Source organism: Bufo bufo, chromosome 4, assembly GCF_905171765.1.
Source record: "Bufo bufo chromosome 4, aBufBuf1.1, whole genome shotgun sequence".
NCBI lineage: Eukaryota > Metazoa > Chordata > Amphibia > Anura > Bufonidae > Bufo > Bufo bufo.
Genome location: NC_053392.1, coordinates 48,191,127 through 48,217,376, shown reverse-complemented (window position 1 = coordinate 48,217,376; position 26,250 = coordinate 48,191,127). Strand labels below are relative to the sequence as shown.

The 26,250-nt window shown below is 43.8% G+C and overlaps 1 protein-coding gene across 1 annotated transcript; it reads right to left on the bottom strand.

Annotated features, from left to right (window-relative positions):
* Nucleotides 1-18,243: 18,243 nt before the first annotated feature.
* LOC120998971 (interleukin-17A-like) lies at nucleotides 18,244-21,301 on the bottom strand. Its single transcript, XM_040429848.1, has 3 exons — nucleotides 21,275-21,301; nucleotides 19,223-19,419; nucleotides 18,244-18,481 (listed from the first exon to the last, which is right to left on the bottom strand). The coding sequence occupies exons 1-3, from the start codon at nucleotides 21,299-21,301 to the stop codon at nucleotides 18,244-18,246; spliced, it is 462 nt and encodes a 153-aa protein (XP_040285782.1).
* Between the last annotated feature and the right edge of the window lie 4,949 nt (nucleotides 21,302-26,250).

Below are 26,250 nucleotides of genomic sequence, written 5' to 3'. Positions count from 1 at the left end.
ATTAAACCCGAGCCCAAACTGTGCACAGTTCTGAAGTTACACTATCAGCTTCAGGGTAAGGTGAGGAAATAGAAGAACAAGAATTAAATCGAGGATGGAAACCAAAATTACAGAACTGCGAGACTCCAGTGGAAGAGTCCACACGGTTATTGATGGCGAACTCTGCCAAAGGAAGATATTTCACCCATAAATGCTGATTAAAAGATTTTACAATCGTTCAGTCTGTCCATTAGTGTCGGGATGAAAAGCTGATGAAAAGGGCAACGATATCTCACACCTCTGACAAAAGGCTCTCCAAAACTTGAAACAAACTGAACACCTCTGTCAGATACAATGTTCTCCGGAACTCCATGCAATCGTACCACTTACTCAACAAAAACAGAAGCCAGAGTCTTGGCATTTGGGAGCTTGGCCAGAGGAACAAAATTTACCATCTTACTAAACCTATCGACCACTACTCAAACCACAGATTTCCCCTCAGAGGGTGGCAAGTCAGTAATGAAATCCATAGAAATATGTGACCAGGGTTTACTAGGAATAGGTAATGGTCGTAATTCACCAGCAGGGCGTGTTCTAGGAGTCTTGGATCTGGCACATACCTCGCAAGTGGATACAAAAGAACTGACATCCCAAGATAACGTGGGCCACCAATAAGACCTGGACACCAGTTCCCTGGTGGCCACAATACCAAGATGACCACATAAAACAGAATCATGGCACTTAACCAGCAGCTGGAGGCGGAAATGACCAGGAACAAACAACTTATCTGTGGGTGTCTGCTCTGGAGCTAGGTGTTGTGCTGCCTCAATGTCAGAAGCAAGATCCGCGGATAAAGATGCCACAATGATGTTAGCCGGCAAGATAGGTTCAGGAGGAGTGTCAGGAGGTTGAAATGCACAAAAGCTTTGAGACAAAGCATCAGCTTTCACATTCTTACTTCCTGGCCTGAAAGTAATTGAGAAGTTAAAACGTGTGAAGAACAATGCCCATCTGGCCTGACGAGGATTCAGGCGTTTCGCGGATTCGAGAAATAATACATTTTTATGATCAGTAAAAGTAATTTTTTGTTCCCCTACAAAAAATGTCTCCACTCCTCAAATGCCCATTTAACAATTCACGATTGCCAATATCATAATTCCTCTCGTTAGGAGAGAATTTTCGTGAAAAAAAGCACAATGTCTTAGATTAGTGAGGTTAGAGGGTCCCTGAGAAAGAATCACCCCCACCCCATCCTCAGAAGCATCGACCTCCACCACAAAAGGTTTCTCTTGATCCGGCTGAATCAAGACTGGGGCGTTCCCAAAAGATTTCTTAAGAGTTTTGAAGGCTTCTATGGCCTCTACAGGCCAGTTAACAAGATCCGCCCCCTTCTTGGTTAAATCGGTTAAGGGTCTGGCAATTACAGATTTTTTTAAAATAAATTTACGATAATAATTAGAGAACCCAAGGAAGCGCTGTAATGTTTTAAGGAAAGAAGGCCTCACCCAGTCTTGAATAGCCTGTACCTTACCAGGTTCCATCTTAAACGAGTGTGGAGTAAGGATATAACCTAGATATAAGATTTCTTGTACCCCAAAAACAACATTTTTCAAATTTTACAGATAATTGATTTTTTTTCTTAGAATTTCAAGCACTTGTTTGACATGAATAACATGAGAATGCCAAGTCGGGGAAAAAAAATCTAAATATCATCAAGATATACAATCACAAATTTACCGATAAATTCTCTGAATATGTCATTCATAAAATTTAGAAAAACTGCAGGAGCATTAAAAGCATGACAGTGTATTCAAAGTGCCCCTCCGGAGTATTAAAAGCAGTCTTCCATTTGTCCCCTTCTTTGATACGAATCAAGTTATATGCCCCTTTCAAATCAAATCTGGAGAACCATGATGCCCCCAGAACCTGATTGAACAGATCGGGGATCAATGGGAGAGAGTATTGATTTTTAATGGTGATTTTGTTCAAGTCACGATAATCAATACATGGTCTGAGGTCTCCATCCTTTTTTTTTTTTTACAAAAAAGAACCCTGCCCCCATAGGAGACACAGATGGTCTGATGTGTCCTTTACTTAGACTCTCCTTAATATACTCCCTCATAGAATTGCGCTCTGGCCCAAATAAATTATATATCCAACCCTTAGGGAACTTGAAACCCGTCACTAAATCAATAGCACAGTCATAAGATCTATGGGGGGGGGCAGATTCCCCGGGTCAGATGAGGAGAACACATCGGCAAATTCCTTAATATATGAAGGTAACGTTTTTGATTCAGCAGAGATACCCGCCTGTATAATGGGTAAACAATAATTACATTTGGGAGCCCGTTTTTCCACCTCACCTCTGGTCCAATTAATGACAGGTTTGTGTAATTGGAGCCAAGGCATACCTAAAACAATTTCAGTGGGCAAATTTTCTAAGATCAACAAGGAGCAATTCTCAGTGTGGGTGACCCCTACCATCAGGGTTATTTCAGGTGTACAATACTTAACAGTGCCCCCCAGCAAGGGGGTAGAGTCAATGGCTACAATGTAAATAGGATTGGGAAGGGCTAACATAGATATCCCTACCTGAAGAGTAAACTTAAGATCAATAAAGTTAGAGGCCGACCCAGAATCAACAAAGGCACTACCTGACCCCTTGTTCAAACCAAATCAAATAGTAAAAGGTACCAATAATTTTTGCTTTATCACCTCTGGGAGTACCTTATCTTTAGATCCCTCAGGTTTGGGTGATCTTCCAGAAGGAGGGACCTTGGGACATTGCCGGATCCAATGATCGGAGTCGCCACACTAAAAACATGTACCACGGCAACGACGTTGATCTCTTCTGGTCAAACCAAGCTGCATAGGTTCATCTTTACAAGGCTCGGACTTGATCCCCATAGGACTGGTCTCTGGTTTGGACATAACCTGTGGAAAAAGCAAATGCTCCCATTGTCTCTCCCTAATGCGTCTGTCCAGTCTCACAGCAAGTGTTATGGTTTGCTCCCAAGTCTCAGGAGAGGGATAACATACAAGCATGTCTTTGAGAGTCTCAGATAGGCCAGACCTAAACTGCCTTTTAAGAGCAGGTATATTCCTACGATGGAGAACGCACCATTTACAAAATTGAGTACAGGAGTCTTCTACTGGTCGGTCACCCTGCTCAAGAGATTTTAACTGACTTTCCACTACAGTTGCTCTGTCAGGTTCATCATACAAAATCCAGAGGGCTTAAAAAAAACAGTCGACAGATCTGAGAGTCGGGGGGTAACGAAAATGCCCAGTCCTGGGGGTCGCCTTGTAATAAGGACATTATAATTCCCACTTTTTGTTGAGCAGAACCAGAAGAGTGAGGGCGCAAACGGAAATACAGTTTGCAGCTCTCCCTAAAAGCCATAAAACAATTGCGATCCCCCGAGAACCGATCAACAAGCTTAACATGAGGTTCCGCCTGTAGTGCGGATGACAAAGAAACAGAGAGGTTTCTAAAAGTTTCCTGAGCTTGAAATCTCTCCCCTAATTCCTGGACAATCTGAGCCAGGTTTATGGCCTGTGATTCTGTCACGAGAAGGGGATGGGAAGGTGCAAACTGACTCCACCCACTCCTCTGTCCCTGCCTACTTGCACTTACCCGTCCTAGGCAACGGAGTGCAACTGGGCGGCGATCCCTAACCTGCGTAAGTGCGGAGTAACAAACAACAGACAAACAAAGAGAGGTTGAACTAGCAAGGTCAAAACCAGGAGATCAAGGCGGTACCATGGAGCAGGCAACGCCCACCGCTGCCTTGGAGACGAGGACGCAGCGCATGTCCTCGCTCCAAAGTTATCGCAGGGCGCCGGCGGCCCTGAAGGGAAGGAGCGAGAAGCCAGCGCCCTGTGACAAGCACCATACCTTCCTTCTTGACTTCACATGTCCCAAGAGGTATGGTGGGAGATGACCAGCCTTCAATAAAAAGCACGATTTGAAAATACTTTGTCGGGAGATGCTTATGCTGTATGTGTCTATAGGAGATCACCCAGAACTTCTCCTGCGGATTGTATTTTGTAATATTGTCCTTAACTTGCATTGTGAGGAAATTTGCAGTAAGAAAATGTTGGATACGTGTTGTTCTGCCCAGCTGGGTTAGAGAATCATTACAGATCATGTCTGCCTCAGTCTTGGTATTTCTGAAGTGTTTAGTGTGGTTATAGCACCATCTAGCAGTGTTAAGTTGTATTACACCTTGTTTTTACTGTTACGAATACTACTGCATTGTGGGTGGTGCACTGCATTATGGTAGTGCAAAGCATTCTGGGAAAGAGAAGTCTCCAGTCTCCAGGACACAGTACAGAGCTGTCCTATGCATGTCTTCTTCTCAAACTCCTTTGTTTCAGGGACATCATGTTATGCAGAGCTGTTCAGTTAGTTGTAATTGTTACTCAGGGAGTTGTCACTACTGTTAGCTAGACATGTAATCCTATGTATAGGCAGCCATTTTACCATGTGCTTTCACTGTCAATGCAAATGTTATAGTAAATGCTATACATGCTGAATACTTATACATGTTATTTGTATTTTTGTAGTTTTACCAAACAATCCTGTTTTACCAATCAATCAATCAATCAATCAATCGTATATAATCAATTAATCACATATGTACGACCTGTTGACCAATAAACAAGTTAGACTACAAATAACAGTCCTCTAATTTGGAAGACAGGAATGGTTTATGCTGAATGTCAGACTGCACACTGTGTGAACGTGTATGAAGACAGAACACATGTCTACCACCAAGTGCCGATGCTATTTCTGCAGCATGGCGTTCATCATCAGAGGTTCTAGTGGAGGTTCCATCACTGATAAAACATTGATATTCTATCCTAAGCCTATGTCAATTTCTACTGTATGGTAAAGCAGGTGGCAAAAATATATTTACTAGCCTCTTGTAAAATCTTGAAAGATTCATGTTGAACTCCCTGTAGCATAAAAGGGACTGCAGTCATATGTTGGGATTGGGTGACATTTCTGTACAGCGGAGCTGCTGACTTCCCACCTGTAAAGTTTTGCTTGACTTCAGGCTGTAGATGTGGCTATAACTGTCAGACTGTATTGTGTACAGCAGAATGGGGTCAGAGTTTGGTTTTACTAAGTATAAAATCTAGGTTGAGTAACTGTAAGCTTAGCCTAGGTTTCTGAGACATATACCATACGAACGTGGAGGACCGCATGTCATCAATCTGTGTAATAAACAAGGGGTGATAGGGGTTCTCCACTTCAGACAATCCCCACAATCATAAGCTAATCACCGAGTGTCCTGCCGCTGGGATCCACAGCTATGGCTTTAATCTGCAACTGTTTAATTCCCCTACAGCACCCCCACAGTGGAAATGAAGAATTATATAGTCCTCATTGAAATCAGTGGGCTGACCATGTAATGAATGGACATGCCGGGTCCTCCAGAGTTGCTCTTCATTCCAACCCATAAATGAGGACACTGAGAGTCGTACTTTATTAAATGGGTTGTCTTGAAGACAAACCTCTGTCCATATATGTGTTAAGGCATATTTACGTCAAATTGGGGGATCCCTGCACAGGATAGTCCTCGATGAGGCCAAACTGGTGGACCCAAGCTGACTACATACTGCATGGATAGCCATTCAATAGCTGTCAATTAAAATTAGATTTCCAGAGGTTCTACGAATATGGTGTCACTGGCATTATGATCAATACTGAACTCCCATAAAACCCCATTCACTTTAATGTCAGGCGAACCTGAAAAATCTTCAGCTCATATTTGCAGCCGCCAAATACTTAGTAGAAGTGCACAAATAGTCCAACAACATGGACAGTGACATACCAAAGAGGGATCAATGGCAAAAATTCAGTATTCAGTATTTTAATCAGGGGCCATTTTTATGCGTCTTAAAGGGAAATTCTCTGAAACGTGCCCTATTGGAGCCTAGAAAATTTTTATTTTAGGCCACAGTAGTACGGGCTTAAAAATTAGGCATTCACCTGACATAAAAGAAATTGTGATTATGTGGCTGGAGGTACATTATGTGGTCACTGAATAACAATTTTACTGTAGCCCACTTTTTTTTCCCCACTTTTTTGGAGGGGCAACTGGTATATTAACAAAACTGCAAACCAATGCTGCACTACCCAACAGCACTATATAGAAAGTATATTGGTATATAACACCCCTGCTTCAATTAGTTTTTTTGGGGGGCAACTGGTATATCACACCAGTAGAAATTATTTGTTCCAATAGCGTTTGTCCCTCTATATAGCTGCGGTATCGCAGCAGAACCGCACACAACTGCTGCACAATACAAATGCACTATAATATACTTTCTATGTTAGAAAGTATATTATAAGTATATCACACCCCTCTGTGTATCACACCTATCGATAGAACACCTATACTAGTCCTTAAAAGGACTTTTGTGGCCCTATTATCTAGCGTTTGGTGTCCCTAACAGCCTGTCCCTGCTCCACACAGCAACCTCTCCCTACACTGGCAAATAACTGAATGTAAAATGGCGGCCAGATTAGGTTTATTTATAAGGTAGGCGGTATGTCCATGTGCTGAAACGTCTCAATTGGCTGTCCTGTACCACCTGATGGATGTGTCATGGGTCAAAGTTCTTCACAATGTAAAAGAATATGGCGCCGGTGGACCTCGCCATATGTTCGCCCTTTCCGCAAACCGCGAACGAGCAAAGTTCGCCGCGAAATGAACCGCAAGGCCATCTCTAGAACTGGCTACTGGCAGTTGAAGGATGGAACTGAGCATGTGCGACCACCTCAGCGATGTTACACCTGGTGGCTAGGGATGAGCGAACCCGAACTGTATAGTTCGGGTTCGTACCGAATTTTGGGGTGTCCGTGACACGGACCCGAACCCGAACATTTTCGTAAAAGTCCGGGTTCGGGTTCGGTGTTCGGCGCTTTCTTGGCGCTTTTTGAAAGGCTGCAAAGCAGCCAATCAACAAGCGTCATACTACTTGCCCCAAGAGGCCATCACAGCCTTGCCTACTATTGGCATGGCTGTGATTGGCCAGTGCAGCATGTGACCCAGCCTCTATATAAGCTTGGGTCACGTAGCACTGCACGTCACTCTGCTGATTCAAGCATAGGGAGAGGTTGGTGCTGCGACGTTAGGGCGAGATTAGGCAGTGATTAACTCCTCCAAAAGACTTCATTCTGTGATCGATCTCCAGCTGTGGATCATTGAAGTGCTGATATTGAATTGCTCACTTTTTTTAGGCTGCCCAGAGCGTTTTTATATCACTTTTTTCTGGGGTGATCGGCGGCCATTTTGTGGCTTGTGGTGCACCAGCACAAGCTATCACCAAGTGCATTTAACCATCAATAGTGTGGTTATTTTTTGCTATATCCTACATCAGCTGCAGGCTGAGCCTGTGTCACCCAAGTGCATTTAACCATCAACAGTGTGGTTATTTTTTGGCCATATACTACATCAGGTGCAGGCTGAGCCTGTGTCACCCAAGTGCATTTAACCATCAACAGTGTGGTTATTTTTTGGCCATATACTACATCAGGTGCAGGCTGAGCCTGTGTCACCCAAGTGCATTTAACCATCAATAGTGTGGTTATTTTTTGGCCATATACTACATCAGGGGCAAGTTGAGCCTGTCACCTAGCGCCTAAAAAATAGACCTGACATTTATATTCCTCCAAATCTGTACTGTTTTAGCTGGTCAAGTTATTTGTAGTGACCGTAAAAGCACAGTTTTTGTTCTGGGTTGAAAAACTATTCCCAAATTTGCCATTCTCAAAATTAGTAGTTTCTGCTATATCAGGCCTACTTTAAATCTATCCCAAAAAGGATATTTTAGATTCAAGGTGCTGATAGTGTCATTCTGAAAAACTTAACACACACGCTACAGTGCAGATACAAGTCTAATTCTGTGATTAAAGGTATATCTGTCACACAGCGTGTAAAAAATAGGCCTGACATTTCTATTCCTCCAAATCTGTACTGTTTTAGCTGGTCAAGTTATATTTAGTGACCGTAAAAGCACAGTTTTTGTTCTGGGTTGAAAAACTATTCCCAAATTTGCCATTCTCAAAATTAGTAGTTTCTGCTATATCAGGCCTACTTTAAATCTATCCCAAAAAGGATATCTTAGATTGAAGGTGCTAATAGTGTCATTCTGAAAAACTTAACACACACGCTACCGTGCAGATACAAGTCTAATTCTGTGATTAAAGGTATATCTGTCACACAGCGCGTAAAAAATAGGCCTCACATTTCTATTCAACCAAATCAGTACTGTTTTAGCTGGTCAAATTATTTGTAGTGACCGTAAAAGCACAGTTTTTGTTCTGGGTTGAAAAACTATTCCCAAATTTGCCATTCTCAAAATTAGTAGTTTCTGCTATATCAGGCCTACTTTAAATCTATCCCAAAAAGGATATCTTAGATTGAAGGTGCTGATAGTGTCATTCTGAAAAACTTAACACACACGCTACCGTGCAGATACAAGTCTAATTCTGTGATTAAAGGTATATCTGTCACACAGCGCGTAAAAAATAGGCCTCACATTTCTATTCAACCAAATCTGTACTGTTTTAGCTGGTCAAATTATTTGTAGTGACCGTAAAAGCAAAGTTTTTGTTCTGGGTTGAAAAAGTATTCCCAAATTTGCCATTTTCAAAATTGTGGTGAACGGGAACAATGAGGAAAACATCTAATAAGGGACGCGGACGTGGACATGGTCGTGGTGGTGTTAGTGGACCCTCTGGTGCTGGGAGAGGACGTGGCCGTTCTGCCACAGCCACACATCCTAGTGTACCAACTACCTCAGGTCCCAGTAGCCGCCAGAATTTACAGGGATATTTGGTGGGGCCCAATGCCGTTCTAAGGATGGTAAGGCCTGAGCAGGTACAGGCATTAGTCAATTGGGTGGCCGACAGTGCATCCAGCACGTTCACATTATCTCCCACCCAGTCTTCTGCAGAAAGCGCACAGATGGCGCATGAAAACCAAGCCCATCAGTCTGTCACATCACCCCCATGCATATCAGGGAAACTGTCTGAGCCTCAAGTTATGCAGCAGTCTCTTATGCTGTTTGAAGACTCTGCTGCCAGGGTTTCCCAAGGGCATCCACCTAGCCCTTCCCCAGGGGTGGAAGAGATAGAATGCACTAACGCACAACCACTTATGTTTCCTGATGATGAGGACATGGGAATACAACCTCAGCACGTCTCTGATGATGACGAAACACAGGTGCCAACTGCTGCGTCTTTCTGCAGTGTGCAGACTGAACAGGAGGTCAGGGAGGAAGACTGGGTGGAAGACGATGCAGGGGACGATGATGTCCTAGACCCCACATGGAATGAAGGTCGTGCCACTGACTTTCAGAATTCGGAGGAAGAGGCAGTGGTGAGACCGAGCCAACAGCGTAGCAAAAGACAATGAGGGAGCAGTGGGCAAAATCAGAACACCCGCTGCCAAGAGACTCCGCCTGCTACTGACCGCCACCATCTGGGACCGAGCACCCCAAAGGCAGCTTCAAGGAGTTCCCTGGCATGGCACTTCTTTAAACAATGTGCTGACGACAAGACCCGAGTGGTTTGCACGCTGTGCCATCAGAGCCTGAAACGAGGCATTAACGTTCTGAACCTTAGCACAACCTGCATGACAAGGCACCTGCATGCAAAGCATGAACTGCAGTGGAGTAAACACCTTAAAAACAAAGAAGTCACTCAGGCTCCCCCTGCTACCTCTTCTGCTGCTGCCGCCTCGGCCTCTTCTGCTGCTGCCGCCGCCTCCGCCTCGTCCTCCGCCTCTGGAGGAACGTTGGCACCTGCCGCCCAGAAAACATGGGATGTACCACCAACACCCCCACCTGCGTCACCAAGCATCTCAACCATGTCACACGGCAGCGTTCAGCTCTCCATCTCACAAACATTTGAGAGAAAGCGTAAATTCCCACCTAGCCACCCTCGATCCCTGGCCCTGAATGCCAGCATTTCTAAACTACTGGCCTATGAAATGCTGTCATTTAGGCTGGTGGACACAGACAGCTTCAAACAGCTCATGTCGCTTGCTGTCCCACAGTATGTTGTTCCCAGCCGCCACTACTTCTCCAAGAGAGCCGTGCCTTCCCTGCACAACCAAGTGTCCGATAAAATCAAGTGTGCACTGCGCAACGCCATCTGTGGCAAGGTCCACATAACCACAGATACGTGGACCAGTAAGCACGGCCAGGGACGCTATATCTCCCTAACTGCACACTGGGTAAATGTAGTGGCGGCTGGGCCCCAGGCGGAGAGCTGTTTGGCGCATGTCCTTCCGCCGCCAAGGATCGCAGGGCAACATTCTTTGCCTCCTGTCTCCTCATCCTCCTACTCAGCTTCCTCCTCCTCTTCTTCCACCTGCTCATTCAGTCAGCCACACACCTTCACCACCAACTTCAGCACAGCCCGGGGTAAACGTCAGCAGGCCGTTCTGAAACTCATATGTTTGGGGGACAGGCCCCACACCGCACAGGAGTTGTGGCGGGGTATAGAACAACAGACCGACAAGTGGTTGCTGCCGGTGACCCTCAAGCCCGGCCTGGTGGTGTGCGATAATGGGCGAAATCTCGTTGCAGCTCTGGGACTAGCCGGTTTGACGCACATCCCTTGCCTGGCACATGTGCTGAATTTGGTGGTGCAGAAGTTCATTCGCAACTACCCCGACATGTCAGAGCTGCTGCATAAAGTGCGGGCCGTCTGTTCGCGCTTCCAGCGTTCACACCCTTCTGCTGCACTCCTGTCTGCGCTACAGCGTAACTTCGGCCTTCCCGCTCACCGCCTCATATGCGACGTGCCCACCAGGTGGAACTCCACCTTGCATATGCTGGACAGACTGTGCGAGCAGCAGCAGGCCATAGTGGAGTTTCAGCTGCAGCACGCACGGGTCAGTCGCACTGCGGAACAGCACCACTTCACCACCAATGACTGGGCCTCCATGCGAGACCTGTGTGCCCTGTTGCGTTGTTTCGAGTACTCCACCAACATGGCCAGTGGCGATGACGCCGTTATCAGCGTTACAATACCACTTCTATGTCTCCTTGAGAAAACACTTAGGGCGATGATGGAAGAGGAGGTGGCCCAGGAGGAAGAGGAGGAAGAGGGGTCATTTTTAGCACTTTCAGGCCAGTCTCTTCGAAGTGACTCAGAGGGAGGCTTTTTGCACCAGCAGAGGCCAGGTACAAATGTGGCCAGACAGGGCCCACTACTGGAGGACGAGGAGGACGAGGATGAGGAGGAGGTGGAGGAGGATGAGGATGAAGCATGTTCACAGCGGGGTGGCACCCAAAGCAGCTCGGGCCCATCACTGGTGCGTGGCTGGGGGGAAACACAGGACGATGACGATACGCCTCCCACAGAGGACAGCTTGTCCTTACCTCTGGGCAGCCTGGCACACATGAGCGACTACATGCTGCAGTGCCTGCGCAACGACAGCAGAGTTGCCCACATTTTAACGTGTGCGGACTACTGGGTTGCCACCCTGCTGGATACCCGGTACAAAGACAATGTGCCCACCTTACTTCCTACACTGGAGCGTGATAGGAAGATGCGCGAGTACAAGCGCACGTTGGTAGACGCGCTACTGAGAGCATTCCCAAATGTCACAGGGGAACCAGTGGAAGCCCAAGGCGAAGGCAGAGGAAGAGCAATAGGTCGCCAACGCAGCTGTGTCACGGCCAGCTCCTCTGAGGGCAGGGTTAGCATGGCAGAGATGTGGAAAAGTTTTGTCACCACGCCACAGCTAACTGCACCACCACCTGATACGGAACGTGTTAGCAGGAGGCAACATTTCACTAACATGGTGGAACAGTACCTGTGCACAGGGCCGTCTTTAATATTGATTGGACCCTGGGCAAGAATTTACTCGGGCCCCCTGGATCCCGCCTTCCCACACCCTAGCATGCAATCACGCCCTCCACCACAACACACACACAAAAAAAAAAAATCCACACACCTCGTAGAGTAGTGAACTACTACTGCAGTATTATTTATTTAGGGACTGTAAGGCCTCATGCACACGACTGTGCCGTTTTTTGCGGTCCGCAAATCCGCAAAACACGGAAGCCGCCCGTGTGCCTTCTGCAATTTGCGTAACGGAACGGGCGTCCCATTGTAGACATGCCTATTCTTGTCCACAAAACTGACAAGAATAGGACATGTTCTATTTTTTTGGCGGGGCCACGTAACGGAGCAACGGATGCGGACCCAAACAACGGCCGTGTGCATGAGGCCTAAGCACATGCAGTATCAGGAGTGGTCCACACCACACCCCTGCCTTGCAGCCTCACAGGAGTACAGGACCAGTATCTGTACACGTATGTATGGCATAATTGGGATGCACATCACACATGACATGACACAGGTCTTTACCAGGCTGCAGGCCAGCAGACACATTATTATTGCCACATGTGTCACATGCCACTACTGACTGTTCAGAGTCCAGACAGTTCACAGTTCCACTTCCTTCAGAAAAGTGAGCCTGCCGTGCACTCCAGCGACTTATAGATAGAGGCAGTGGCGTTGCTATGGCTGGTGTCACCCTTTGCTCAGGGGGGCCCTCATGAATATAGGTTTAACCGTTTATGTGCAAAAGAGAAAAAAAGAAGTCACTATGTCAGCTCCAATCAGATATCTGCACATAGACCAAGAGTCTTGGTCTATGTGCAGATATCTGATTGGAGCTGACTTCTTTTTTTCTCTTTTTCACATAAACGGTTAAACTATATTCCTTAGTAAAAATGACCAGTCCACACCATGAGGGCCCCCCTGAGCAAAGATTAGTAAATGTGGCCGGTGGTCGCCCCAGGCCACAGTTCAGCAGACAGAGAGAACCCAACCCCTTATGTCTCCCGTCTCTATAATAATCCCCCACTAATGGGGTTATTTAAATTACTGGTCGATTATTAGACGACAGACGAGAGAAATAAGGGATTCTCTCTGTCTGTCTGCTGAATTGTGGCCTGGGGGCCACCACTGGCCACATTTACTAATCTTTGCTCAGGGGGGCCCTCATGGTGTGGTGTGGAATGGTCATTTTTACTAAGGAATATAGTTTAACCGTTTATGTGAAAAAGAGAAAAAAAGAGGTCACTAAGTCAGCTCCAATCAGATATCTGCTCTGCACATAGACCCAGAGTCTTGGTCTATGTGCAGATATCTGATTGGAGCTGACTTAGTGACCTCTTTTTTTCTCTTTTTCACATAAACGGTTAAACTATATTCCTTAGTGAAAATAACACCATGAGGGCCCCCCTGAGCAAAGATTAATAAATGTGGCCGGTGGTGGCCCCAGCCCCCAGGCCAGTTCAGCAGCAGACAGAACCCAACCCCTTATGTCTCCTGGGGCCGTCCGTCTCTATAATCCCCCACTAATTTATGAATGGATCTGGGGTGGTTAATTATTAATTTGGTGATCAGCCTGACCGGTCTAAATTTCTAATGTAGAATTAAGTAGATATATATGCGTGCTTTTTGCTTTAAAGCCTTTACCTACCGAGTCCTCCCCTCCTGGTGCGGCAGTGGCAGGTCTGGTCTGGCCTGTAGGTAAGGTGAGTGAGTCACTGGTGCCTGGTCTGGTCACGTGAGGCCGTGACTCACCACCCAATCCCTTTAGCTCCGGACCGGAGGCAGAGACTTATTCCCTGCTGCTGGCTGCTCCGCCGTGGCGCCACTCTACTCAGCAGGCTGCGGTGAGTCACATCACACACCCCTTTTACCACGTGACGGCGGGGCGCCGACGTGCTTGCTAACTAAGCAGCGCAGTTGTAACTTGTTCTGAAGAGTGTCTGCTGCGCTGCTGCATAGTGAATATCGGAGTCGCGAGTCGGGCGTCGGGCCCCCAGGAGCAACTGGGCCCGGGGCAGCTGCCCCTTTTGCCCTGCGGCAAAGACGGCCCTGCCTGTGCACACCCCTCCACGTACTGACTGATGGTTCGGCCCCATTCAACTTCTGGGTCTCCAAATTGTCCACGTGGCCAGAGCTAGCCTTTTATGCCTAGGAGGTGCTGGCCTGCCCGGCGGCCAGCGTTTTGTCTGAACGTGTATTCAGCACGGCACGGGGCGTCATTACAGACAAACGCAGCCGCCTGTCTACAGCCAATGTGGACAAGCTGACGTTCATAAAAATGAACCAGGCATGGATCTCACAGGACCTGTCCATCCCTTGTGCAGATTAGATATTAACTACCTCCCCTTAACCATATATTATTGTACTCCAGGGCACTTCCTCATTCAATCCTATTTTTATTTTCATTTTACCATTATATTGCGGGGCAACCCAAAGTTGAATGAACCTCTCCTCTGTCTGGGTGCCGGGGCCTAAATGTGTGACAGTGGCCTGTTCCAGTGGTGAGTGACGTGAAGCCTGATTCTCTGCTATGACATGAAGACTGATTCTCTGCTGACATGAAGCCTGAATCTCTGTTATGGGACCTCTCTCCTCTGCCTGGGTGCCTGGGCCTAAATATGTGACAGTGGCCTGTTCCAGTGGTGGGTGACGTGAAGCCTGATTCTCTGCTATGACATGAAGACTGATTCTCTGCTGACATGAAGCCTGAATCTCTGTTATGGGACCTCTCTCCTCTGCCTGGGTGCCTGGGCCTAAATATGTGACAGTGGCCTGTTCCAGTGGTGGGTGACGTGAAGCCTGATTCTCTGCTATGACATGAAGACTGATTCTCTGCTGACATGAAGCCTGAATCTCTGTTATGGGACCTCTCTCCTCTGCCTGGGTGCCTGGGCCTAAATATGTGACAGTGGCCTGTTCCAGTGGTGGGTGACGTGAAGCCTGATTCTCTGCTATGACATGAAGACTGATTCTCTGCTGACGTGAAGCCAGATTCTCTGCTATGGGACCTCTCTCCAATTGATATTGGTTTAATTTTATATATTTTATTTTAATTTTAATTCATTTCCCTATCCACATTTGTTTGCAGGGGATTTACCTACATGTTGCTGCCTTTTGCAGCCCTCTAGCTCTTTCCTGGGCTGTTTTACAGCCTTTTTAGTGCCGAAAAGTTCGGGTCCCCATTGACTTAAATGGGGTTCGGGTTCGGGACGAAGTTCGGGTCGGGTTCGGATAACGAACCCGAACATTTCCGGGAAGTTCGGCCGAACTTCTCGAACCCGAACATCCAGGTGTTCGCTCAACTCTACTGGTGGCCTATCTTCAGGATGAGTTATCTCTATCTGATTGGAGGGGGTCTAACATCCTGCACCCCCATTGAGCAGCTGTTTCAGAGTAGCTTCAGCCCCGTAATTTGATGCTGGAACTACGCAGCTCCATCCATCATGTAGAGGTTGGAGCTGGTAACTGCTACACAATGGACAGAGCAGTATACCTACTGCGGAATGGCTTGTCAGCGGGAATGCGGCATGTCAGATTCCCACTGAGCAGATCGTGATGCCCTCAATCTGAGGATAGGTCATCACTAGTAAAATCCTGGACAACCCCTGAAAGGGGTTTCAGTGTATACATTTTAGATCAAATCCCCTTTAAGAGCTTTAAAATCCCTTTTTGTATATACTAGATGGTGGCTACAGAACCCCCTAACTGAGACCATTTAGACCTCCCCAATGAGATATATATTGAGGAATGTGTATGTCCATGGCTCTGGTACAAATGCTATTATGCAACCATGTCAGTCTCCAATATCTGCATGCTAGCTTCCATCTGTACTGCACGGATAATCCTACCCCCCTCCCCCCTTCAAGGCCCCCCTCCACCCATTATTCATTTTCTCTAATACTCCACAGTTCACACACTAACTTCCGAAGGTTTAATCTTTTCCTCTAAAAGTGGGCACAAGTCCAGCAGATCTGTACATGCCCAACCTCATTGTAAAGTATACTTAACCAAAAATGTGATTACAACGCTTGTAAAATGAGCAATTGTAAGGGGTTCAATGACAGATTCTCTTGCAGACCACAGGGTTAAAGTCCAAACGTTGCTTTATTTATAACACTCCAGCAATACAGGCACCCCAGTTATAATTTACTGGGTAAGGTGAAGGTCCAGCACCACAAAACATAAACCAAACCAAGATAAACACCTGCCCGTCTGGGCTCTGGCTAATACAGTGAAGATCCTAGCTCACCTATTGAACACAGGTCACACAGAGAATTCGGCTTCTCTAGCCAGCAGGGCAGCCATCTTCCCAGGCTTTCTCCAGGCATTCCTCTCCCCAGACGGTCTGCATGGACTGTGCTTTATTTCCCCTTGATGATCCCAGCTGGGGATCTCTCAGGCTAGGGGACAACCTGTCCTGGAATGGGGTGGACTGGGGAGGTCCCTCTACCAAACCTACTTTCTCCCAGTCCAATAAAATCCAGCCCATAAACTTAACAAAACTGTCTCAGCAACCTACACATTGCTGAGACCGTTTTAACCTTCTGGATTTTATTTACCTCACCCAGTTGAGGAAGCTGGGTGGGATATACACCCCTTCCAGGACTTTACCATACACTTTTCTGTTCACTTTACCGCACAATATAAACAGCAACAACATTAAATACCAAGATAGGAACAGATAAACTTGAAGTCTAGAAGAATGAAAACTTTTTGTGATCTGTAACTGCACCCCTTTCCAATCACAGGGTGATTGGTCCTCAGCAACTAATTGGTTTCTTGTAACCTAGCCGTTGATGGGTGCTTCAAATTGTGCTGGGAGTTCCTGCTTTAAGAAGACAGAGAGAGCTGCTTCATTCATTGTCTGGACACAGAGTTTGTTAAAAGGGGAATTTTGCTGCATAGTGTCCACAATGAATATGACAGATGGCCCATATGAGTCCTTAGTGAAACTGTGCCCAAATTAGTGCCCAGTGACAGGATTCCATTATTATTATCAGAAAGATGTAGGTTATGAGTGGTATGATTTTTCTTCAATTAATTTGGTGGGTATGGTGATGTCCCTACCCCATTGGAAGCAGAGTAAGTTGTGCCCAGGAGTGTAGCAACAGAGGCCCAAAGTGGGGTTGGCCCATCTCACACATTGGTGGCATATCGCTGGGATATTCCAGCAATGTCATATAGGTGTGGGTCCCACCTAGTGGCGATAAGTATCTGATTGGTGGGGTTCATCCACTGATCAAGAGAATGGGGGTCCCATTTCCAGATTGAATGAAACAACAGGTTTAGTTTATCAGCTGCCGCTCCATTCACTTTCTATGGGACTTCCAGAAAAAGCTGAGCCTTGAGGTTTTCACGCTTGTGGAACTCCTATAGAAGTGAATAGGGAGCATTCAGTGCATGTGTGGTACACTCTCCGTTGCTTTGGAGGCCTCCTTCTACAGATAAGTGCGGGTATAAGAGGTGGCACCTGCACCTATCGGTGCGATATGGCACCAACATGTGAGATGGGCCAACCCCTAGGAATTTTCCCACAATACAAACCTATCCCCTGTCCACAGGATAGGTGCTAAGTATCTGATTGGTGCGGGTTCAACAAATGATCACCAGAAAGGCGGCCCGATTTCCAGACTGAACAGAACGACAGGTCGAGTATGCCGCTCCAGTCAGTTTCCAGAAAAAGCTGAGCACTGAGTCCCATAGAGAAGGAAGGGAGCAGCAGAGCGCATGTTACTCCTGTCATTCCATTCATTGGGAGAAATGGGACCCTAATCAATCAAATACTTCTCCCCTTTAAGATGGCCCAAAGAAATAAATGTCACACGGTAGTTGGTGATGGAAGGGGGGCTATTACAATATTTTCTTTGGTGTGCCTTGGGAGGAGCCTTAAGCAGCTGCCTCTAACCCTTGACCTGGTAAACAAAGTGAATCATGTACAGACGTAGCAGAGTTTACTGTCACATTTGGTGAGTTCTCACATCTAGTTAACGCGTTATGACTGTGATTGTTAACTCTGCTACATCTGTAGGGCTATGCTTTAAGTGGGTAGGTTTTGTGTTTACTATCCCCCCGACATAAACATTGAGAAACCAATAGCCACCAATTCTTCTTTACGTCTTACATTTATTATTTCATTGCATTTGAGAATAAATACATTGCATCGAACTCCTGTTACATATAAAAGTATAAATATATAAATACAAAAAATGTAAAAAATATTGACTGAGAATTTGCAATGTACATTGCTACCTAATACCCGCACTTTACCAGTGCTACTTTTGTTTGACTTCTTCATTTTTCTAAATTTTGCTCCATCCATTAAACACAATAGATAAACATCCTGGTATGGGGACTTCTCTTTATGCCGGAGCTGGATCCTCTCCTCTCTATTGCTGCTCTTGGATGACGGCTCGTACGCAGGTGCAGCCCACGGTCACAATCTTTTTCTCCAGCGTGAAGACGGGGACGCACCCCTTCATCTCACGGTGAAGGACCAGGATCTCTTGTCTGATGGGGACAGAATTTAAGTTGTTGTCCACTTTGCCCTCGGCGTCGATGCATCCGGAAAGTTCACACTTGGCCTCGGCAATAACCATAGGCTGTCGGTGAATGTTTTTGTCATAGCTGTGGACAAAAATAAAAATAATTACATAGAGATATTGATTCAACTTTGACTAAAGCTCCTATGGACAAAATCTTAACGTCAGAGTCCAATGTACCATGCGGCTCATTGGGCCCCCTGGAGAGATGGGGCCAGACCACACTGAATGGGGCCAACACATGCCAGGGCACTATCTTGGCCTGTCCCTCTCTCATGCTGTAAGGGGTAGGAGGCACCAGAGACCCCGTTTTGCTGAACCACACCTTCTATTATTATATCTATGCCCACATTGTGGCACTACCCTGATAGCTCCACCTATCTAGCGAGCACCTCCTACTTTTTTACAGGGACTACACCCTTGGAAGGGCTTGAAAGTGTCAACCATTGCAGTAAACCCAACATTTGCTCAGGACGGTTGTCACCTCCCTTCCCCCACAAAGTATCACATAGGAAATGAGAACATGGTGTACAGTGCAAAGCATGATGGTCAATTTCTTCACATTATCCACATTGCCATGAATCCTGGAGCATGATGGGACCTGTGCAACTTCCTTCTATTACTCTATCCTATATATGCAAGTTTGCAACTATTTGCATTACTTCAGTTTAGTTTACTATTAACAAGGCAGGGGCGGGGCTTCCAGGAATTGCTCTGGGGCGGTATGAATACTAGTCACGCCCCTGCTTAGTGCAATGTTAATCCATTGTTGCTGATTTCATTCATGAATAATCAATATTTGATTATAGAGGCAAATGTACATTACCTGTACTCCCATGGAGAGGTGGAGCGCTTCCTCACATCACCACTCAGGAGAAGCGAGTCCTGTCCACTCATATTTAGGCTGACTTTCACCGTAGATGGGAATTTAGTGACAGGTGGACATCCTTTATGACGATGAAGATCCAGGCATTGGACAGACATCAAAGTGGTGACTCCAAGGAGAAGCAGCACCGCTGTGAACTGAATGTGAGAAGAAGATTAGATGACAATATAGACAATATATTTATCCCATTTACTGCCAGTGTGCGGAACATAAAAAACTCAACCACAAGACATGGAGAAAATAACAAAGATTACCGTAAAGAATAATAATTTACATACATAGATACAGACAGAAAGATAAGAGATAGATAAATAGATATTAGATAGATATTAGATTGATTGATGGCTAGTTAGATAGATAGATAATAGATAGATAGATAGATAGATAGATAGATAATAGATAGATAGATTGATAATAGATAGATAGATAGATAATAGATAATAGATAGATAGATAATAGATAATAGATAGATAATAGATAATAGATAGATAGATAGATAATAGATAGATAATAGATAGATAATAGATAATAGATAGATAGATAGATAATAGATAGATAGATAGATAGATAGATAATAGATAGATAGATAATAGATAATAGATAGATAGATAGATAGATAATAGATAGATAATAGATAGATAGATAGATGATAGATAATAGATAGATAGATAGATAGATAGATAATAGATAGATAGATAATAGATAATAGATAGATAGATAATAGATAGATAGATAGATAGATAATAGATAGATAATAGATAGATAGATAGATCGATAATAGATAGATAGATAATAGATAGATAGATAGATAGATAATAGATAGATAGATAGATAGATAGATAGATTGATTGATTGATAGATAGATAGATAGATAGATAGATAATAGATAGATAGATAATAGATAGATAGATAGATAGATAGATAGATAGATAATAGATAATAGATAATAGATAGATAATAGATAGATAATAGATAATAGATAGATAATAGATAATAGATAGATAGATAGATAGATAGATAGATAGATAGATAATAGATAATAGATAATAGATAGATAGATAATAGATAATAGATAATAGATAGATAATAGATAATAGATAGATAGATAGATAGATAGATAGATAGATAGATAGATAGATAGATAATAGATAATAGATAATAGATAGATAATAGATAATAGATAATAGATAGATAGATAATAGATAATAGATAGATAATAGATAGATAATAGATAGATAGATAGATAGATAGATAGATAGATAGATAGATAATAGATAGATAATAGATAGATAGATAGATAGATAGATAGATAATAGATAGATAGATAGATAGATAGATAGATAGATAGATAGATAGATAGATAGAAGATAATAGATAGATAGATAGATAGATAGATAGATAATAGATAATAGATAGATATTGGATAGGTGGATAGATAGATAATAGATAGATAATAGATAGATAGATAATAGATAGATAATAGATAGATAATAGATAGATAGATATATAGATAATAGATAGATAGATAATAGATAATAGATAGATAATAGATAGATAGATAGATAGATAATAGATAGATAATAGATAGATAGATAATAGATAGATTTAGTTACAAAAATTACAATTCTCTGTTAAGCTAAAAAGAAAAAAAAATCTAATACTGTCTAAATGTATTCTAAATTATGTAGAATAATATAACATTATGAAAATGATGCATGGAATAATAGATAAAATGAAATTATATAAAGTACTAAAAATCAGAAATCTAAGCAGTGCATAATGGAAATATAATGGAAATAATACATAATAACTAAAATAAAAAAACAAAATATAGGAAAAAAATCATAATGCGTAACACAATCATAATAAAAGGTTAAAATAAATAATATCTATTAAAATAAAGTATATAACATAAAATAAACAATAAATCCTAATAAAGTAAAGGAAGAGTTCATTGTCAGTGCTCTCTTTGGCGGTGGGTCCGCTTCTCACCTTGCAGGTTCCTGTCAGGATGTCCATGGTTCTGCTGTTGTTTGATCTCTGGCTGCTTTCTAGTCTTGAGCAGGTGAATGCTGTGATGTGCTGAGGTCTAGACCCCGGCGTTATATAGAGAGCACGCCTTCGATATCTGGTTCAGCCTGTGGTTTCAGGTTCTTGTCAAGTAGGAAAATCTTAGCTGATATCATAGAGAGCGGTAGGCTTCCTGAGCTGGAATCTGCTGATAGTTGCCCCGTCAGGGAGTCCGGGGTGAAGAATTCAGTAACAGATTTGCATATTAATAGACTCTACGTCACAGTGGAACTGGGTCGTGGTTTTCTCTAATGAGTCTTCTGATTTTTATCTCGCTTTACATCGGGTCCTTCTCTGTATCCACATTTCTGATACTACTAGCATTTGACTTTTCATTCTCTGCATTTTATCAACATATGGAAAAAATAAACAAATTCCGGATTTGAAAATTCGCAGAAAGATTTGATTGCAATAAATAATCAGGTTACCAGTACAGGGATAATACACACAGTGATGTTACAGTACAGGGATAGTAAACACAGTGATGTCACAGTACAGGGATAATAAACACAGTGATGTCACAGTACAGGGATAATAAACACAATGATGTCACAGTACAGGGATAATAAACACAGTGATGTCACAGTGCAGGGATAATAAACACAGTGATGTCACAGTACAGAGATAATAAACAGTAATGTCACAGTACAAGGATAATAAACACAGTGATGTCACAGTATAGAGAGAATAAACACAGTGATGTCACAGTACAGGGATAATAACCACAGTGATGTCACAGTACAGGGATAATAAACACAGTGATGTCACAGTACAGGGATAATACACACAGTGATGTCACGGTACAGGGATAATAAACACAGTGATGTCACAGTAGAGGGATAATAAACACAGTGATGTCACAGTACAGGGATAATACACACAGTGATGTCACAGTACAGGGATAGTAAACACAGTGATGTCACAGTACAGAGATAATAAACATAGTGATGTCACAGTACAGGGATAATAAACACAGTGACGTCACAGTACAGGGATAATAACCACAGTGATGTCACAGTACAGGGATAATAAACACAGTGATGTCACAGTACAGGGATAATACACACAGTGATGTCACGGTACAGGGATAATAAACACAGTGATGTCACAGTACAGGGATAATAACCACAGTGATGTCACAGTACAGGGATAATAAACACAGTGATGTCACAGTACAGGGATAATACACACAGTGATGTCACAGTACAGGGATAATAAACACAGTGATGTCACAGTACAGGGATAAGAAACACAGTGATGTCACAGTACAGGGATAAGAAACACAGTGATGTCACAGTACAGGTATAAGAAACACCGTGATGTACAATACAATGACATAGCATTACAACAATTAACCCTTTGCAGTAGTCCCTTTGGGGTATTGCAAATGCTTTACTGACATTAAGAAGAGAATTGCTTTGGCCAAGAATCCAGTGGAAATCTGTAATGTGGTCTGATGAGTCAAAATTTGAGATTTTCGGTTCCAACCGCCATGTCTTTGTGAGACTCAAAAAAGGTGAGCGGATAGTTTCTACAAGTGTGGTTCTCACCATGAAGCATGGAGGAGGAGGTGTGTTGGTGTGGGGGGGCTTTGCAGACAACACTTTTGGTGAGTTTGGCTTCCTTCACACAGCGGGGTTTGTTGCCAAAAACTTCTGCAACAGAAAATCAGTTTCAGCCATCTAAATTGGGTTTGCAGAAACCCGTGTGCTCGCTGCCAAAACAATCCTATTCAGATAAATGGAACTAATTCAGTCACAGAAATTTTCTTCAATGAAATTTGTGGTATGTGTAGAAGCTCTTTACAAAATTCAAGGCACACTTAAACAGCGTGCCTATCATAGTCTTCTGCAGAGATATGACGTCCCATCTGGCTTGAAATTAGTGGGACCATCATTTGTTTCTCACCAGGTTGATGATCCCAAACACACCTCCAGGCTATGTAAGGGCTATGTAAAAGGTAGATGGTCCGAGGTCAAGTCAGTCAGTGAAGGTTCAGAATTCAGGAAACAGGCAGAAAGTCAGTCCACAGGCAGACAACAGAACATACATCTTTGTGGGATACTAGCGTGCTAGGAAACCTATTGCTCAGGCACCTACCCACAGTTGTAGATTAGGGTGTAGATTAGCGTGCGCACCCTAAGGCCACAGGAAGAGAGGCCAAGATAGCAAGTAGGTTGCAAGCTGCAAGGATACACAGAGTGAGCCTGGTGGCCAGACCTGCCGGGAAGGAGAGATTGGGAGGCAGCTTGCTGTAATTACACTGACCCACTGAATAAGGGCTCATGCACACAAACATATTTTTTGTCTGTATTTTTTGCAGGTTGGATGCGGAGCCATTCACATCAACAGGGCCGCAAAAGATGCAGACAGCACACTGTATGGTGTACGCAACCATATGTCTGTTCTGTGGATCCGCAAATATATATATGACAAGTCCTATTGTTGGCCACATTATGAACAAGGATAGGAATGTTCTATTATGGGTTAGACGGAAAATGCGCAAAGCACACGGCCAGTATCCATGTTTTCGGGATCTGCAATTTACAGACCGCAAAACAGGTAACGGTCGTGTGTATGAGCCCTAAAGGAAATGTTCATTTTTGCTGTCAGTGAATGTCGTAAATGCTAAACCCATAGAACAAAAGCAGAATTGTATTTTTTCCAATTCCACCCCAATAATTATTTTTTCCCGCTTCAATTCAGTACATTGTATGGAATATTAAATAACATGATAACTTTATTCTCTTGTTCACTACAATTACCGCAATACCAAATACATAATTTTTTTTTAGATTTTACCACTTTTGCACAATAAAAAAAAAATTGTTTTTGCATCACCACCTCCCATAACCTTTTTCATTTTCTTTCTACAGAGCTGTGTGAGGACTTGGTTTTTGCAGGACAACTACTAGTTTTCATTGGAATCAATATTGGGAAAATAACGCTTTTTGATCTCTTTTTATTCAGTTTTTAGTGTCTGATAAGCAACAAAACAGCAATTCTGGCTTTTGTTTTTTAAAAGCATTCACCATAAGTTACAAATTATGTGAAAATTGTGTACAGCAGGTCATTGTGGATGCATATATAATAATGCACACATATACAGTAGTTACATACACATATACATAGCGACATGTACATACAAACGTCCCTCTCGTTACCTTCTTTCTTGGCTTGACATGTCCCAAGAGGTATGGTGGGAGATGACCAGCCTTCAATAAAAAACACTATTTGAAAATACTTTGTCGGGAGATGCTTATCCTGTATGTGTCTATAGGAGATCACCCAGAACTTCTCCTGTGGATTGTATTTAGTGATATTGTCCTTATCTTGCATTGTGAGGAAATTTGCCGAAAGATAATGTTGGATACATGTTGTTCTGCCCAGCTGGGTTAGAGAATCATTACAGAGCACGTCTGCCTCAGTCTTGGTATTTCTGAAGTGTTTAGTGTGGTTATAGCACCATCTAGCGCTGTAAAGTTGTTTTACACTTTCTTTTTTTACTGTTGTTACGAAGACTACTGCATTGTGGGTGGTGCACTGCACCGTGGGAGTGCAAAGCATTCTGGGAAAGAGAAGTCTCCAGTCTCCAGGACACAGTACAGAGCTGTCCTATGCATGTCTCCTTCTCAAACTCCACCATCCTTGTAAAATCATATCTGGTGAGAGATCTACCTTTGTTTCAGGGACATCATGTTATGCAGAGCTGTTCATTTAGTTGTAATTGTTACTCAGGGAGTTGTTACTACTATTAGCTAGACATGCAATCCTATGTATAGGCAGCCATTTTACCATGTGCTTTCACTGTCAATGAAAATGTTATAGTACATCCTATACATGCTTATTACTTATACATGTTATTTGTAGTCTTGTAGTTTTACCAAACAATCCTGTTTTACCAATCAATCATATATAATCAATCAATCACATATGTACGACCTGTTGACCAATAAACAAGCTAGACTACAAAGAACAGTCCTCTTATTTAGAAGGCAGGAATGGTTTATGCTGAATTTCAGACTGCACACTGTGTGAACGTGTATGTTGACAGAACAGTAAAACAGATGCTAGTCAACAGAGGTAGTGAATCTGACTATACGGAGCCGCCATCACAGACGCGGTCCTGTGTAAAAGGTTGTAGCGGCTGCCATACAGTCGCAAGAAGTGAGAGTGCAGCTCCCAGCATGTGCAGCACGATCCAGACCGCGCTGAAGTACGTTTCTACATAGACTCTACACAGAAACATTAAGCAGCCAGTAAACAGGCACACAATGTCCACTAGCCAGGCATCATCATTTAGGACCAGGTCACACGCCAGCTGCTCTAGCAAATCCTTAATAAAAAAAAAACTGCTGCTCTCATCCGTGCAGAAGCTGAGGCAGCAAAAGTAAGGTCTTCCTTCGCCACACAAGAGATGCAACTAAAGCTAAGGCAAGCAGATCTAGAAACAAAGAGAGCCTGCCTGCAAGCGTCAATGGAAAAGGAGAGAGTATGCCTGCAAGCGTCACTGGAAGAAGAGAGAGTACGCTGCCAAGCGTCAATGGAAAAGCAGAGAGTACGCCTACCAGTGTCACTGGAAAAACTCGCCACAGAGAAAGAAGCGGCAGCTGCAGTAGCCAAAGCAGAGTTCCTAGAAGTCTTGAATTTCCCCGAATCCGAGAAACACAGCCAAATACTTGGGCCAGACCTAGATGAACAAGATCCAACACAGCATGTCTCAGAATACGTCCATCAGCATCCCAAGACAGATGACAACTATGATCCAGTATATCAGTCAGCTTATACAGAGTGCCAAAGATCCTACCTTGAATCGCAGAACCTCGAGCAGAACGGTATGCGACAAAATGATGCTGACCACACCTACCGCCCTACAGAATGAAAGCTACAACCTTCGC

Excerpts from the sequence above, each read along its gene's own strand:
- LOC120998971 (XM_040429848.1), bottom strand. The coding sequence starts at position 21,301 with ATGGACATCCTGACAGGAACCTGCAAG. Across the intron at positions 19,420-21,274 it reads TCCTGACAGGAACCTGCAAG|TTCACAGCGGTGCTGCTTCT; the intron begins GTGAGAAGCGGA and ends TCTCACATTCAG. Across the intron at positions 18,482-19,222 it reads ACCTCTCCATGGGAGTACAG|CTATGACAAAAACATTCACC; the intron begins GTAATGTACATT and ends TTTTGTCCACAG.